At 42.4% G+C, this 16,213-nt stretch overlaps 1 protein-coding gene across 2 annotated transcripts in view; it reads left to right on the forward strand.

Annotated features, from left to right (window-relative positions):
- PLS3 (plastin 3) overlaps positions 1-15,936 on the forward strand; it is a 53,158-nt gene extending 37,222 nt beyond the window's left edge. For both annotated transcript variants that reach the window (XM_086756142.1, XM_086756143.1), the window contains exons 3-16: positions 992-1,155; positions 3,970-4,099; positions 4,553-4,685; positions 5,977-6,058; positions 6,717-6,882; positions 8,125-8,267; positions 9,748-9,843; positions 10,364-10,559; positions 10,920-10,998; positions 11,656-11,770; positions 11,887-12,020; positions 12,957-13,080; positions 13,657-13,781; positions 14,624-15,936. In XM_086756142.1, the coding sequence (XP_086612268.1) occupies positions 992-1,155; positions 3,970-4,099; positions 4,553-4,685; positions 5,977-6,058; positions 6,717-6,882; positions 8,125-8,267; positions 9,748-9,843; positions 10,364-10,559; positions 10,920-10,998; positions 11,656-11,770; positions 11,887-12,020; positions 12,957-13,080; positions 13,657-13,781; positions 14,624-14,756 (1,820 nt within the window). In that variant the 3' untranslated portion in view covers positions 14,757-15,936. The remainder of the gene's footprint in view (positions 1-991; positions 1,156-3,969; positions 4,100-4,552; positions 4,686-5,976; positions 6,059-6,716; positions 6,883-8,124; positions 8,268-9,747; positions 9,844-10,363; positions 10,560-10,919; positions 10,999-11,655; positions 11,771-11,886; positions 12,021-12,956; positions 13,081-13,656; positions 13,782-14,623) is intronic.
- The last annotated feature ends 277 nt before the right edge of the window (positions 15,937-16,213 follow it).

The raw sequence follows: 16,213 nt of genomic DNA on the forward strand, positions 1-16,213 counted from the left end.
TTAGCCTGAGGAAGGAGGCACCCAACGTGTGCCTGTCCGTGGTGGCAGACAAACCCCACTTGCCTGAAGAAAGGCTGGGGCTGCTGGATTTGCCGTATGCAGTCAACAGATGGGGTGATGTCTGCAGAGGGGTTGGGATCTGTTGATGTGAAAGCTCCAGTTTCATACTAGATTCTTTTTTCTTCCCAGATCTAGTAGGCAGTAAGGCCTTAGTAAGCATGCAGTGCTGCTGTGGCTTGGTGGTTGACTGTCAAAGCAAATGTACTTGCAGAGCATTCTTGGGCAGCATTAAAGTATCTGACTGCCATTTTCTGTCAGCAGTAAATGGATAACATCATTATCAACATGATAAAAAGATGTAAATACAGAGCTGACTTAGTGTTTTTGGTTCAGAAAGTTAGAAGTGCTTTGTTTCATTACCATCTATTTTTAACAAGCAAAGCCAGTTACAGTTAGATGTAAAAAGAACGCTCTGAATGTCACTTATGAAAACGCGGCTTCTCTGTTGTGAAACTTTTACACCAGACTTGGTCATGTGTGCCGAGAGCCATCCTGGTCCGCTCTGTCCAAAGCTGCCATTGCCCAAAGCCAGAGCAATCTAATGGTTTGTGCTGGGACCCCCTGAGGGTGTGCTGTGTTTATTTACCATGTGCCTTTGATTCCTGGTGTATTCCTGGCGCTGTCCATTGAATAGCGTATTACTTGGGCTTCGTACTTCTGGTGTGGGCATCCTGCTGTGTGTCTGCGTCCTGCACTGATCTTGTTTTCAGCAAAGATGAATGCTTTGTGTGATGTGGCCCCAAAACAGGTATGACAGGTATGCTGTGATGGGCCACGCTTGGAGATTCCTCCTTGCTTCCATGTCTTGTAGACGTCCCCAGTGCACAGGTTTTGAGTATGGGGGCTGTGTGTCTGTCCTGCTGCCTGGGGCTGGGCCTCTTGGGGTACTGGCGTGTTTCTAAAGCCTTCTCCTGCCCCTTCTTTTCCTCAGACCTCAACAGCAACGGGTTCATCTGCGACTATGAGTTGCACGAGCTCTTCAAGGAAGCCAACCTGCCTCTCCCTGGCTACAAAGTGAGAGAGATCATCCAGAAGCTCATGATTGACAGCGACAAAAATAAAGATGGGAAGATTAGTTTTGAAGAGTTTGTCTATGTAAGTGAATTTCCAGCTGCTGCTTTTAGACAAGGAAGGGTGTGGAAGAAGTTGAACCTGGCTTCTTGGCCACTTACCCTAATCCTAATTTTCTTTCTACAAACTGATCACTTTTGAGGACTTACTGTGTAAAAATCAATTATTTGTACAGGTCTTTGCATATGACTAGTCTTTTGTGCTGTTGCTGCCAGCCAGATTTAGATTGGACAAAGGGGAAATATATTTGTTTTTAAACAAAAAGAATCCACATGCTTTTCCTATATGAAAACTTTGTTGGAGGCTGAAAGACCCATTTCCACATGAGGTGACAACTGGAAAAAGACTTCCAGTTCTCAAAGCTTACAGTATTGACTGGAAGCTATTCAGTTTTTTCCAGGCAAATAGATGAATACTTGTTTTCCCAGTGAAGCAGTATAACTTCCTTTTCTCAATTTAATGGGACTACAAGTATTTGCTAAAGATTTGAGAGGGCATTTCAAGACACACTTGGAGCTTAGTCCTTCATGCTGATCTGGGAAAATTCAGATCCGTTTGTTACCTTAAAAGGGAAGAACAGGAGTAAGGAGATAGAAGCTGGGGGATGGGTCTAACCTTCAGCCTTTTTCTGTAGAAATAGGTCAGATTTTTTTTTTATTTTATTTTTACAAAAGCACAACACTTTTTCTGAGATACTGGTTCAATGTCCATCCCTTCATTCTTTTTATACTCTGATGACTGAAAGCTGAAAGAGTAATAAAAGTATGTGTGGTATGTTGAGGGAGCTATTTTCGTATCAGCTATTTTTCTTGATAATTTATCTTCAGCTTCTGTTCCTTAATTGTTTTCAGATCCTCTGAACTTTTGAGTTCGGAGTCAACTAGTAAGTTGGAGTTTGTTTTCTCTTTGTGAACACTTGCATGCTAGGCACGTGTTTCAGCTGTTGGTTTGAGCTGGTCCATAATTCTAACTTTGCACTACAAAGGAAAAAATAAATCTCTTCTGACACATTTTAATAGTACCAATGATAGCGTAAACGTGAAATGTCTTACTGTCAACTAAGTTGTATAGTAGAAGCAATGGTTAGTCGTAGGATTTTTACAAACGGGACTGTTGCTGTTTTCTAACTCTGAGCACTTTTGCTGGGATTTATGGTACAAAGGATGACATAAACTAACTTGGGGTTGTGGCCAGCTGACTTAATGGTACCTCACCATTAAAGTGTATGTTTTCACGGAAGGTATGCAATACCAGTAATTAGTCCAGCAACGAAGATGATAAAAGGGCTGGAGCACCTCTCTTATGAGGACAGGCTGAGAGAGCTGGGGCTGTTCAGCCTGGAGAAGAGAAGGCTCTGGGGAGACCTGATAGCGGTCTTCCAGTACCTCAAGGGGGCCTACAGGAAAGATGGGGAGAGGCTGTTCAGTAGGGCCTGTTGTGATAGGATGAGGGGGTAATGGTTTTAAAATAGAGGGGGGTAGATTTAGATTGGAAATTAGGAAAAAATTTTTTACAATGCGAGTTATAGAACACTGGCACAGGTTGCCCAGAGAGGTGGTGGAAGCCCCATCCCTGGAAATGTTCAAGGCCAGTTTGGATGAGGCTCTGAGCAACCTGATCTAGTCAGGGATGTCCCTGCTCCTTGCAGGGGGGTTGGACTAGCTGACCTTTGAAGGTCCCTTCCAACCCTAACCATTCTATGATTCTAAAATAAATAAATCTGTATCAAAACCAAACAACCAGAAACCTCAAAACTTTTGGGCTCTTGAATCTTCACTCAGCTCTACCTGATCACTGGGGTGAGCAAAACCTCGGCATGCCGTCAGGAGATGGTTTAACTGCAGTGCATCATCATCCTGACGTGTCACCTTCCCTGTGTTTGAGGGATGGGGAAGGTCAGGTGTGACAGCCAGCTGGCTGGCCCTGTGGTGCCACTTCTGCAGCCAGGTGGGCAAGTCTCCCCCCGCTCTTTTTAACAGAAGCACTTTGTTCTGCTTTACAGTGCTGTTTCAGTGTCTTTTTCTGGGTAGTGTTTAGAGAACCTGCATACATTTCATTTGTGTTTTCAGCGTGGTTGAAACTAATTTGGTTAAGTTCTGAGGGAGTTACAGTAGGCTTTCAAGCCATTGAACATATTTTTCTCTCATAGTTGCTCAGTTTTGTAGGATCTCAGTGCCACCAATAGTAACATACAACCTGTGCAAATGGTATGTGCAATCTTTCTGTGCTAAAGCATTTCTTTCGCCCTCAAACATGAGGGTGTTTTGTCAGTTAGCCCACGCCTGCTGTTGGGGGAGGGAGAATCCTTACCTGGAACGCTCTTTGTCACACATTACTGACATTACTGCAGATTTGCCTGTGACACACTTAAAGAGGATTGTTTCTTGGGTTGTGGACAAAGTCGTCTGTGTGAACAAAAGTCACAGTCACACGAGCATCTGGCTTACACAGAAAGGTTAAAACTGCACAACAGCTTTCTCAGCTTTGGTCCTGCGGAAAGTGCTGCATGTGTACCTGCTCTCAGACTGCAAAAGATTTCATGTTGTTTTTCTCTCGGTCTCTTGAAATCTACTTGAAAAGGTAAATGTATGCAAGGTACTTCATGCCTAATGCGTCTGTTTCAATAGGCACTTGCAATTTGTGTTTGAGAGAGTGGGATGACTCTCTGCTCACTCTCCATGTTAAATTTAATACCACTACACCTTTGCTGGGCCCTTCACATTTGCTGATTTTACTACAAAGTTTGCTTTAAAGCTGAGAAGAAATAGCTGCTTCTGTGGTCCTTTCACTTTATGAAGACAAGGTTTTCCTTGTCTAACAGAGCACTTTAAATTGTAGATTTTCCAAGAGGTGAAAAGCAGCGATATCGCTAAGACATTCAGAAAAGCCATTAACAGGAAGGAAGGCATCTGTGCGATCGGGGGGACCTCGGAGCTCTCCAGCGAGGGCACGCAGCACTCCTACTCAGGTACCGCTCTGCCTTTCGGCTCCTCTCTTGGGTGAGTGGAGGCCGTGTGCCAAAACCAGTAGATTTCTACTGCCCTGGTATGTGCTGTGCTTTTGTTCTCAACAGCTGAATGATCTCCTGTCAAGGTGAGAGCATGACAAAATTAGAGGGAAACGCAGGACTAGCAGCATGTCAATTAAATGTGTCCTTATTTGTTTTGTTAACTGCTTGCTGATGAAGTCCCTGTGTCATACTTTACTGTAACAAAGTTGTTGAGTAACGAGTAATTAACAGGAATATTCTGGTAATTAGAAGTGAAAGTAAAATTTCTTTAAGATTTTTGTGACTAATAAAATAGTGTGGTGATGATAGTGGGACTTTTATTTCCCTGGACTATTGTGCAGTGGTTCTTCTGGGAGAATCTTTGCAATGTTATGAAGAAGCCTGTATTAAATTTACAATTGGTTATTTTAGAGGAAGAAAAATATGCCTTTGTGAACTGGATAAACAAAGCCCTGGAAAATGATCCTGACTGTAGGCACGTTATTCCGATGAACCCAAATACAGATGACCTGTTCAAAGCTGTGGGAGATGGGATTGTGCTGTGGTAAGTCATGATGGCTCCTGAATTTAAAAAAAAAAAAAAAAAAAATCACCAAAATAACTTTCCGAAACTGTAGTTAAGGGAATTTTCATCCTATTCTAGACTGGTTTTGTGACTACTATGCATGCAGCATGCATAATGTTTTGCACATATAAAAAGGGGCTTAGTCACCCAGGCTTTCATTGTCATTGAGTGATGCTTCAGCTTTGACAACTTCACAAGCTGGTATTTTTGTCTAGTGGGTTTTTTTGGGCTTGAGGCTGAGTTTGCTGAAGGAGAGGAGGTGTCTTGTGGGAACAGAAGTTGTCCTGGTGCAAACTCAGCTTGATGCTAGATAGCTTGGGGGAGGGCAGGTGTGTTAAATACCTCATTTTCTTGGATGTTTAGACAGACAATAACCTCTGTGGGAAAGTTAGTGACCTTGTGAATTAACCCAAAAATGTATTTTCTGGGAATCCTCTTGTCACTTTTGATAGTAGCTTCACTAAATTAGTAAAGTAACTTGTTTTGCTGCATGCTGAAAACAGAAGGCATCCAGGGCTGCTAAACACCAGCTGCCTTCTCTGTATGGGTTTTCTTTTGGTGTTGTGCATTTAGTTTGGTTTTTACATATAAAGTGAATTGAGATAGTGGAGAACTGGGTCAGCCTGGAATTTCAGTAACCGTATCAATACACAAAAGATGTTTAGTGGACTGCCCATTGCCTTTCTTTTTTTTTTTTTTTTTTTTTTTTAATTTCCCCAGTTCCAATTAATTCAGGTCTTCAGGTGAAGACTGAACTGAGTGGGAAGTAGTTCATCATATAAAGTAAAAATTTGCCGTGTTTTCTGTTGACTAAAAATTAATTGCACTCATGTACTCCCCACTGAGCTCTCAAAGTGTTTGTGCTTTTTTGGGGCAGTTTTTTTTTCTCACCAGCAGTAGTACACCTTTACCATAGAATGAAGCCTGTTGTCTTACTAGAATCTGCAGTGGATGTCAACTGAGCAATGACTCTTCCCCAGTTCAGTGACTGTCCTGTGAATAATTCATGTGCTCTTTTTGCTCCAGCAGCTGAGATCACTAGTGGCTAGTAACATGTTTAAGGTTTCAGGCTTAGCTATTAGTTACAAATACATTGTTGATAACGTAAATATTAACTTCTGATTTATACAACCTTGATTAAAAAAAAAAATACACAAAACCAGACAGGCAAAAGGAAATGTACTGTGGTGAGTATTGTAACAGTGCCTCGAATTTTGTTGAGATTAAATACTAAATGTTGTTCAAATATTATTGTTTTTCCTCCTGTCAGCAAAATGATCAATCTTTCTGTTCCGGACACGATTGATGAAAGAGCAATTAACAAGAAGAAACTCACACCATTCATAATTCAGGTATACTACATTTCTGAATTTTTGCTGAAATTTTTATTCATATACAATTAATGAAAACTTAGCATGGTGGCTGGAGGGATTATTGTGGAAATCTAGGAAGGAGAGAGTTTTATAACTTGCATTTAATTATTAAAGGCAATTTTGTACTGTGCATAATTGACAGTACTGTGGGTACAGTTGGAAAAGACAGAAATGCTAACTTAATGACAAAATGGGTAAAATGGCTGAAACACTGTATGCACCTGACACTGCTGTGGTGGTTATACACAGTGCTGTGTTTTTAAAACAGTATGGTTATTGGCATTGGCTATCTATGAACCATTCTGTAGTACAACAGGTTGTTGTTGCAAGGATGCCTGTGTGTGTGTATAACTTAACACTTCTTTAGCCTTATTCTTGTTGATGCCATTAGATGCAACTAACTCAGAGGCTGAAACTATATACCAGAGGCTGAAATTAAACCCTGGTGCCTAGTTCAGTTCTTATTGATTCAACCTGCTGCCACCACGGCTCTGTTAAAGCTTCAGCCGGGAGCATTTCCTCCGAGCTGCTGCTGTTGGAGCAAAAACAAGGGGGAAATCTCCGCTCTACTGGTGCTGGATGAAAGGCAAAGCAGCATCTCCCCAGGCTGTGTCTCACTCGGCTGTGCTGTTCGCAGGAGAACCTGAACCTGGCGTTGAATTCTGCATCCGCCATTGGGTGTCATGTTGTCAATATTGGCGCAGAGGACTTGAGGGAAGGGAAACCCCACCTGGTCCTTGGGCTTCTCTGGCAGATAATTAAGATCGGCTTGTTTGCCGACATCGAGCTCAGCAGAAATGAAGGTAAATGAAACTATAAGTGGTTGCTTCTAAAGCATGAGCACTGCATTGCTTATGCTGTCACCTCCAGCCCTGTTGCTTGCCTCTTCCCTCCCCTCCTCCCTGCTGAAAGGAGGGTCCTCGCCCTCAGGTTCATCAGGGCATGTGCCAGGGTGAGTGCTCTCCAGCCTGTTTACAGCTGTGAAGCAGGTTCAGGCGGGTGTGTTGTACCATCCTGGTGATGTGTGTCAGCCTTGGAGAACTGGCTGAATAGAACTCTGTGAGTCAAGATGCGTCTTGGCTCAAGCTTTGCAGTACAAGTGAGTATGTTGCTTTGTGATGCCTTGGGCTGGGCAGGCTCTCCCAGTGTGCTTTGGCCATTGCTATGTAACAGTGTCGGGAGGTGGCAAAAGCTGTGTCCAGCCTTTTAAGATTATAGGCAACTGCACATCTTCCTCAAGGGGGGAAAAAAAAAAAAAGAGGAAGGCTTCAGCTCTTTGGGAATATGTTTGCAATGAGTTGGTTCTTCTAAAATCCTCCTTGCTACTGTCAGTGGTGCAGCTGAGCTCTCGCTTCATTCTTGGAGGTGGGAGAGTAGTGCTGCAGGTCAACCCTTGTGCTCCTTTGGCCCTGCATGACAGCATCCAAAATTTAAACTTTTCAGATCGTTCAAAGAGCTCTGTTATTCCTGCATGGGCTATCAAAGCACCCAGATAGATTGAGGGGCTTCGGTGTCTTCTGTTTTTTTTTTTTTTTGTTTGTTTGGTTTTTTTGTTTGTTTTTTTTTTTTTTTTTTTTTTTTTTTTTAAGACTTCCCAGTTGCGAAGTGGTGACATTGTTTGGCTTAGATGGAAAATTCATGGGAAGGGAAGCACCGGCCAGCTGAAGGGGTGCTTATATTGCCTTCTCTGGGTTTTTTTTAACAGTGCATGTGAAACTGCTTGGAAGCAGTTATCATTGAGATAAAAGTACACTTACATTTAGCTTACTGTCATCAGCTTAAAAGACTGCATGTAAAATCCAGATAATTTTGTTATACAAGAAAATGGAAAGTACTTCTTACATAGTGTTCCAGAACATTCATACTCTTCTCTGTGTAACAACCACTCAGGAAAACTCCAATAATACCCAGGTTATATTGACTTAATCAGGAGTTCGTATTGTCCCCTGCCTCTGCCGCTGAAATATTGCTGCAGATCTCATTCTGGCATGCATGTTTGCCTCCTGAAAACTCCTGCCTTCCTCTCACAAACATTTTTCTTCTAGCACTGGCTGCCTTACTTCGTGATGGGGAAAACCTGGAGGACCTTATGAAACTATCCCCAGAAGAGCTGCTTCTAAGATGGGCCAACTTCCACTTGGAAAACGCAGGCTGGCACAAAATTAATAACTTCAGCTCCGATATCAAGGTACCAAGAGCTCTCCTGGCCCTCATGTGTCTGGGAAAAGGTTGGGAGCTGGCCAGGCTGTGTTTGCATGTGCAAATGAAGCCCTTCATCCACAGACAGGACTTTCCTTAATCTTAATATGCTGAGCGGGCTTAACGGGTTTTATGGATGGTGTATTTAAGGTACTGCAGTGCTGTTCTCTTTTGCTATTGAGATTGAGCCCAGTGTTGAGTTGTCTGAATGTTTAATCCAGTGCTAGTGGGATCCTGCTGAAAAGCTGTTGCATGTTCTAATTAAGTAGGAAACTGGTATTAATCATGTGTTTTCAATTGTTCTTAATCCATCTTTTTTGATGGGAATAATTTTTCAAGGGCATGCAGCTCACTCAGGGTGAAATGCTTTACTGAATCCCTGGAGAGCCTAACTTCCACACACTCTTGGCAGGTGATGGCATTTCATCCAAAATGTCATGGGCTGGAGAGAGGAAAGGAAACAAGACCTCTTATTATCTACACTGGGCTGAGTAGAAATGAGAGTGGGGAGTCTTACAGCTGTTTTGCAGATGTGAGGGGGTGGCTCTCTTCACTCAGCACTAGTGAGAAATGGAGGGTGGTGACTCCTGGTCACTGGGATTTTTGGACATTGGTCTCAGCAGGTTTCTGAATCTTATTGACATGGCCAGCAGTTTCCAAGAGGGGAAAGAGGACTGAAGTGGATTCCAGGTTAAGGACTGTTGAGTTAGGAAAAAAAAAGACAATTGATGTGCATGCGTGCACACACACACACGATCACTCTTATTTCCAACTTCAAAATTACTTACAGCTTTGCTAATAGCTGTTGGCTTGTCTGGTGCAACCCATAGGCTGCCAGTATATGCTGAGGACTGAAAGGACTTAGAATACCAAGTTGGAAGGGAACTCAAGGATCATCTGGTCCTTGTAGTTGATAAATAATTACTGCAGCTATTTGCTCCTCCCGGTTTGTGACCATCCCTGGCCTCTTTCCTTGAAGCTATTCTAGCTAATGGGCACGCACAAGAGAAAACAGTTAGATTTCTTATAATCATCTTTTTTCCTGGGTTTGTCTTAGCTGAGCCGTTTTCATTGTTGCTGTAGCAGTAGGAATGGCTGCCTTGTTTAGGGCCACCTTGGGGCATGTGGCTGTGGGGGCCATGAGAACGAGCAGCAGGGGGTCACTACCTCCTCTAGCCATTGGAAAGGGAGGTATGACACCTGAGCTTGCAGCAAGGGCAGCTTTCAAACAGTTAAAACCCATAATTTTAATCTTAAATATTTCTAACCTTTTCCCTTTCTGTTTCCTTTTCTGCTTGCCTGGATTTCTGCTGTCATACCCTCTTTTAAGCTTGCCGATTTTGGTAATTCAGTAAAGGTACCTAAGCCAGTTATGCACTGTGACTTGTTAAAGATGAGCCTGAAATGCATTATTATGGTGTATTCACTGCTGTACATGAGATCTGAATTTTTTTTTTCATACATTTCAGGATTCCAGAGCTTATTTCCACCTCCTCAATCAAATTGCACCTAAAGGGCAGAAAGAAGGAGAGCCTCAGATTGATATTAACATGTCAGGTTTCAATGTAAGTATTCAGGTTATCATGTCCTCATGCTGTACAGTCATGAACTACCTGTACCCTATAATTGCCCCATGACATCTAGGTTGCCTGGTATATTAATTTCTAGAGCGTGAAAAGTGTCAGTGGGCATGTGCCACCTTGGGTATGTGTTAAATGAATGGTTGTTGCAAGCCTGAGCACTACCCATCAATTAACATACAGGATTTAGAAATCTCTTGTGGTTTTGCTCCATTTGGGAGCATGCTGACTTCTGCTTTTGAACCAACAAGTTCAAAAAGCATGGAAGTTGGAAAGCATATAAACTTGGAAAGCACCATGCTAGGAAAAATACCAAGACAAACGGGGACAATTACATCCACAACAGCAGGAATTAGTGTGCGTGCTTCTTCCCTTGATTAGTAACTGATGGCTAACGAAGGCGGATGGAGTTATGACATTGTCGTAGGTAGCAGTCAAGAGCTTCCCATCTGCCTTGTAGCCCAATCTTTTCCATCACAGCTCTTTTCCGTTGTGTCCCCGGCAGGAAAAGGACGACTTGCGGAGAGCAGAGTACATGCTTCAGCAGGCGGATCGGCTTGGCTGCCGACAGTTTGTCACGCCAGCTGATGTGGTCAGTGGCAATCCCAAACTGAACCTGGCCTTCGTTGCCAACCTGTTCAACAAGTACCCAGCACTTACCAAGCCTGAAAACCAGGACATCGACTGGACCCTACTGGAAGGTGATGGCCATATCAGTCACAAATTAGCAGGAGGGAAATATCGAAAGTAAACACTTTTGTCACAAGAGGCCATGCCCAGTGGAGGTATCTCCATTGAAGTAACACCTATGATTTGGGGTTTCAGTGCTGCAGTGATTGTTTACTCATTTGAGGCAGATGAGAATATCAAACTGATATCCAAAACTAGGTATTGGGGCAAACCTCTTCCTTTGAAAAAGTTATCATAGAAAAACTACCTTTTTCTCCCTGAAAACCTAATCGGTGAGGTATGCTGCTTGAAGCTCCCCACCTTGCAAGGTGGAAAACCCTGCACAGCTTTGAGCTTGCAGAAGTTGCATGAATCTGTTTTCTCTCATCTAGGAGAGACGCGTGAGGAACGGACGTTCCGCAACTGGATGAACTCCCTTGGTGTGAATCCCCATGTAAATCACCTCTACGGGTAAGCATTAGGCTCTTGGGAGAGACCCAACTTGATCAGACTAGAGACGTGCCCGCACCAGCACCCTGTTGCCCACAGTGCTGAGCGAAGAGCTTAAGAAAGGGTGGTGGCAGGGAGTGGGAGATGCTGTCTGTACCCTCCCTGCAGTCCATAGCTTAGGGATTTCTGAACCAGCATTTGGCACACCGGCAATTTGCTTTAAGGGCTGAAGACAGTTTGCTTATTTTCCTCTATCTTGTATTAATCGGTACCCTCAGATCCCAGTACATTTAGATCTGCTTGAGCAACTGCATTAGAGCAATTGGAACTAAAATCCCTGTCACCTAATTTTAGGGCTTAACCAAGACATCATAGTTAGGAGGCAAGACCTCTGGGTTCCTGTAGTCAGTGGAGGGAGGTGGCTAGCTTTGGATTTTATGTAGCAGAAATTCTTCCCTAGATCTGTTGCTGAAACCTGCTAAACCGTGCTAAAACCTGCTTTAGCTCAGCAGCTGATGTTAAGCATGGAGCATTTCTTCTGCCCTGAAAACTACAAAATTTTCTTTTTAAAATTATTGAAATTGCAACAACCTGTAGAGAATAGTAATTATTCATGATGTGACAAAGAGTGCATTTAAATCTTGAAACATGAGGCTTAATCAATGTTTTCTGCTTTAGCGATCTCCAAGATGCATTAGTAATACTACAATTATATGAAAAGATCAAAGTTCCTGTTGACTGGAATAAGGTTAACAAGCCTCCATATCCTAAGCTTGGAGCAAATATGAAAAAGGTAAGCATTTCAGAAGACTTTAAAAGAAGCTGTGGACACTAAAAATTCCTATTTGAGGCTTCCAGTCAAGTGAGTGTATTTGAGTGATTTTCTGTTTAAACTCTTTTGCTGTGTAGCTAGAAAATTGTAACTATGCTGTAGACTTGGGAAAGCATCCAGCTAAATTCTCCCTGGTTGGCATCGGAGGACAGGATCTGAATGATGGAAACCCAACGCTGACACTAGCCTTAGTCTGGCAGTTGATGAGAAGGTAGGACATGTCTTTTTTACATATTTTGAACATGTAAAACTTGTGAATGCAGTACAGAGTTTGGGAAGTTTTTTGCCATGAGAGCACTGCAGCACTGGAACAGGTCATCTAGAAAGATTGTAAAACCTCTGTCCTTGGGGTGTTTCTGAGACACAGCTGGACAAAACTGGCAGAGCTGATCTGCTACACATGGGAGACTGGAACAGAGACCTCCAGAGAACCCACTGGTGGATCTGTGAACATCTTGCTGACCAGGAACATCCTTCTCTTGCTTGCTCAGTTCTGGTCCACATACAGAAACCATAAGCAGGAACATTTATGTTCTAATTTTTAACAACTTTTATGTTCTAATTTTTAATTGGAAATTGAGAGAGAAACATTCCAGGGCTGCTTTATAACCCTCTTCTGCATTGGAATAGGAGGAAGGAGAAACTTCATAACAGATAAAATTGATTGTCCTTTTTCTTATCTATTTCTGAAGAATTCTAAGATGATGGAAATGTATAATATATATCTGCAAAATAACTGCATGGTAGTTGTTATTTGGCATTAGAGGTCAGAACGGTCAGAATGCTAACTTGTGAGTTGATCCACACCTTTTAAGTAATGTGTTAACCCCATGGAGCAAATGGTCAATGGTGAAACAGCTTAACAAGTGTCCTGGGCCCAGACAATTTTGTGATCTCATTTAAGGCCCTGAAAGGCTAGAAAGACTAAATGCTTTAACAGAAATCACACTTCGGAAAAGGTAAAAAGATTCTTCCTTTTTGCTAAAGGAGTTTAGAAAAAAAACCACAAAACAAACGAAAAAACCAGAGCTGAGACTATGTGAAGACTTTCCAGGCTGCCATGGGCTCACGCTGCGCCCTGGCTGCACGCTCACCAGGGCTTTGTCCAGGCTCTGTGCCTGATCTTGTTCTCTCTGCTGGTTCTCAGGTACACGCTGAACGTCCTCGAGGACTTGGGTGATGGTCAGAAAGCTAATGATGACATTATAGTCAGCTGGGTAAACCAGACCTTGAAAGAAGCTGGCAAGTCCACCTCCATCCAGAACTTCAAGGTAGAGTTTCCCTTCTTCCATCCAAAAGGAGAGGAGTGCCCAAAAAGTATTTCCTTGGCTGGAGGAACAGCCGGGGCACATTAGAAAGCCGTTTGAACAGGACAGGATTCAGTCAGTGCTGGCTTCAAGCTACCAGAGAGGAGGCTTTTTAAGACTGCCTGTGGTGGGGCAAGAGAGCTGATGGGGTGGCAGAGGAGGGGAGGGTGGTCGGGCTCTGGAGCAGAGGTGGGAGCTGAGATGCACAGGGGCTGGAGCTGGCAAGCGTTTGTAGGTGAGCGTTGTCCCTTGGGGTCTGGTCAGTGGTGCAGACCTGCTGCCTGCACATTGGTTACTGCTTCGTATTTTCAGAGCACTTGCAGTAGATTGGAGTAATGATCTTGCACTGTTACCAAAGGAGAAGCAGCAGTTTGGTTTTCCCTGTCGTCCAGCTGGGAATAATCATGAACACTGCTGCTTTGAAATGGCTGGTTTAAAGCTTGTTTTGTTGCATGTTGCAGAGCAGCTGAATTTTGAGGTGAGAAGTCTGTTTTAAGGCGTAGACATTCATCTTTACTTTTCTGTCCCTGTATTCTCTAGGACAAGACTATCAGCACAAGCTTGGCAGTTGTGGATTTAATTGATGCTATACAGCCTGGTTGTATCAACTATGACCTTGTAAAGACCGGTCATTTGTCAGAAGATGACAAACAAAATAATGCTAAGTAAGTTTTCTATCTCAAAAGCTGTTTTCCATTGAAATAGTGCACTTTATATGTGCTACCCTTAAGCGGCAAGTGTTCTTACCACAGTTTATTACTGTGGTTTTCACTCTCTTTTAAACACCGTACCTTTTAGACAGGCAGCACTTCTTGAAATCTAATTGCTGTCCTTGCCCGTAACGCTGGAGGGAGTAGTTGGCTGGACTCGTGCTTGTTGAGAGAAACACAGGGTAGCCCAGGCGGTTCTTAGCAATGATGTTCTGTTTCTCACCTGTTTGTTCAGGCATATGAAGTGCTTAGCTGGTGGCTCAGGGTTTTCAAACTGAGCCCCTGTATGTCTCATGTCTCGCTTAATCATCATAGATTGTCAAGTTTAAAGTGTTCCTGTTAAAACATGCCTTTGAAATGTGTGTTCTGCAGCTGTTCAGCAGTGGCAGAATGACAGCAGAGTTTCTTGCAGATAATAGCCTAGCTTGATTATATCTAAAAAGCGAACAGAAGGGGAAATGTAAATGTTAGCTAATTAATCCTTGATTATACATGCTGTCTATTAGCCCTAACAAATATTACTTACAATTTTTTTAAATTGTTGTTAAAGTGGACTTGACATTCAAAGGTCAATTTGCACATTAAAGACACTTTCCTCTGCTGTGGAAAATGAATACAGCAAAAGATAAAAAAAAAATATGTAAAACAAATAGATGTGGTGTGATTGGATTGTTGCACATTTTGAATCTTAATAAAGAGGATAATAGGTGAAATTTTGTTGGATAGGGCAGGAACTGACTCGTCATTTATTGGTAGCAGTCTCAGTGCTGACCCACTCGTCTTTCCGTGGTGAATAGGTATGCTGTGTCCATGGCGAGAAGAATTGGTGCCAGAGTTTATGCTCTTCCAGAAGATCTTGTGGAGGTGAAACCGAAGATGGTCATGACCGTGTTTGCCTGCTTGATGGGCAGAGGAATGAAGCGAGTATAAAAAGGTTGATCCATGTAGAGAAAAAAAAACCAAAACGCAACAAAAACTCAACCTGCCACCCTGGGTGCATGAGTTAGCAGATCAGCTCTGACCACGTTGAAATGCTGTTGGCCTAGGAACTGTTGAAGTTTAAAGGACTTTGTTTTGCTTTGCAAGACAAACTCTTATCAAAATTCTCAGGGAGAGGAGTTTTAACCAACAGACGTGCTCTTTTCCCAAAGGAAAGTTTAACTTATCAAGAGCTCACAGAAATGCATTCATAACAGACCTGCATCTTGCAATACTGCTCTGGAGCTGTTTTCATCCCATTATTTCTCAGATACTTGGTGTGTGTTTGTTTTACCCCTGAGGGCTATAAGATGGTTGGTATGAGCTGTAGTGGAAACAAATCTCATTTCTATCTGCAGTCCAGTTTAATTTCTGTCATACAGTCCAAGCATATTGTTGGTTTGACCACTTCCTTAACATTGCAAATAAAGCTACAGTACAAGTTGGGACCTGCAGGCCAGCTTGCAATGCTAAATGAGAAATGTCTAATTAGGAAGATGGATCTTCCTCTGGTATTCTCTGTACATGGTGCTTTTTTATACATCTAACTATTTTGGTTACTTTACAAATAAAGCATGGCAGTTTTTTCTCTTGCTGCTTATGAAAAGATGATTTTTTTTATTTTGTTTTGGTTTTTTTTTATAGTTATACTATATATGAGAATACCACCATCCTTGGCCTGCTCGCAGTAACATATGATACCATGTTGCTGATGCCAGGGTTACACCTCAGAGTGAAAGTGAATGCATTTTTGTATGCATCTTGGTTCAGTTCTGTGCATCTAGAAAATAATTTTTACAAAAATTTGCATGAAAACTATAACTTTTTTATTTAAAATGCTGTTGGATATAAAACCATACTACATTGTGGGGAGGATCTGTGCAGGGAAGAAGCAAATGTTATAAACAACAGGATTCAATAAACTGAACAGCAAATGTGCTGGAACATAAAACTATTTTTACAGATAAAAGGAAGTGTTGTCGCCAAAGAAGGAAGATGCTGTATCCATAGGATTTAATATTATCTTGCTTTGGCAAGCTGTTTGCTATATTTTGAGATCATATTGCTATTCCAAGCTATTAAAAGTAATGTAATATGGTGGCAAAGCATTAGTTGAAATAAAAACATTTAAATACACGCTTCTCTCCTTATTTACACTGACCCAGCATGGCAGCCTGTCCTCAGTTCCTTTTAGCTTTACTTTGGTTAATCTTTTTCTTTTTGTATCAGATCCATTGATCTGTAAAGTGCCCTAGAATTGGGGTGTGCTTGAGGAGCTCTTGTTTTTTAAAATGGGCACTGGCAGTGCAGTTTTTCTCAGCCTGTGTTTTAGCAAGGCTTTGCCTTTATGGTAGCTCCTGTAAAACCTTGCTCTTGAAGTCTTGCTGTGTGTCCAAAGATGATGTCTG

Source organism: Chlamydotis macqueenii, chromosome 11, assembly GCF_036417535.1.
Source record: "Chlamydotis macqueenii isolate bChlMac1 chromosome 11, bChlMac1.mat, whole genome shotgun sequence".
Lineage (NCBI taxonomy): Eukaryota > Metazoa > Chordata > Aves > Otidiformes > Otididae > Chlamydotis > Chlamydotis macqueenii.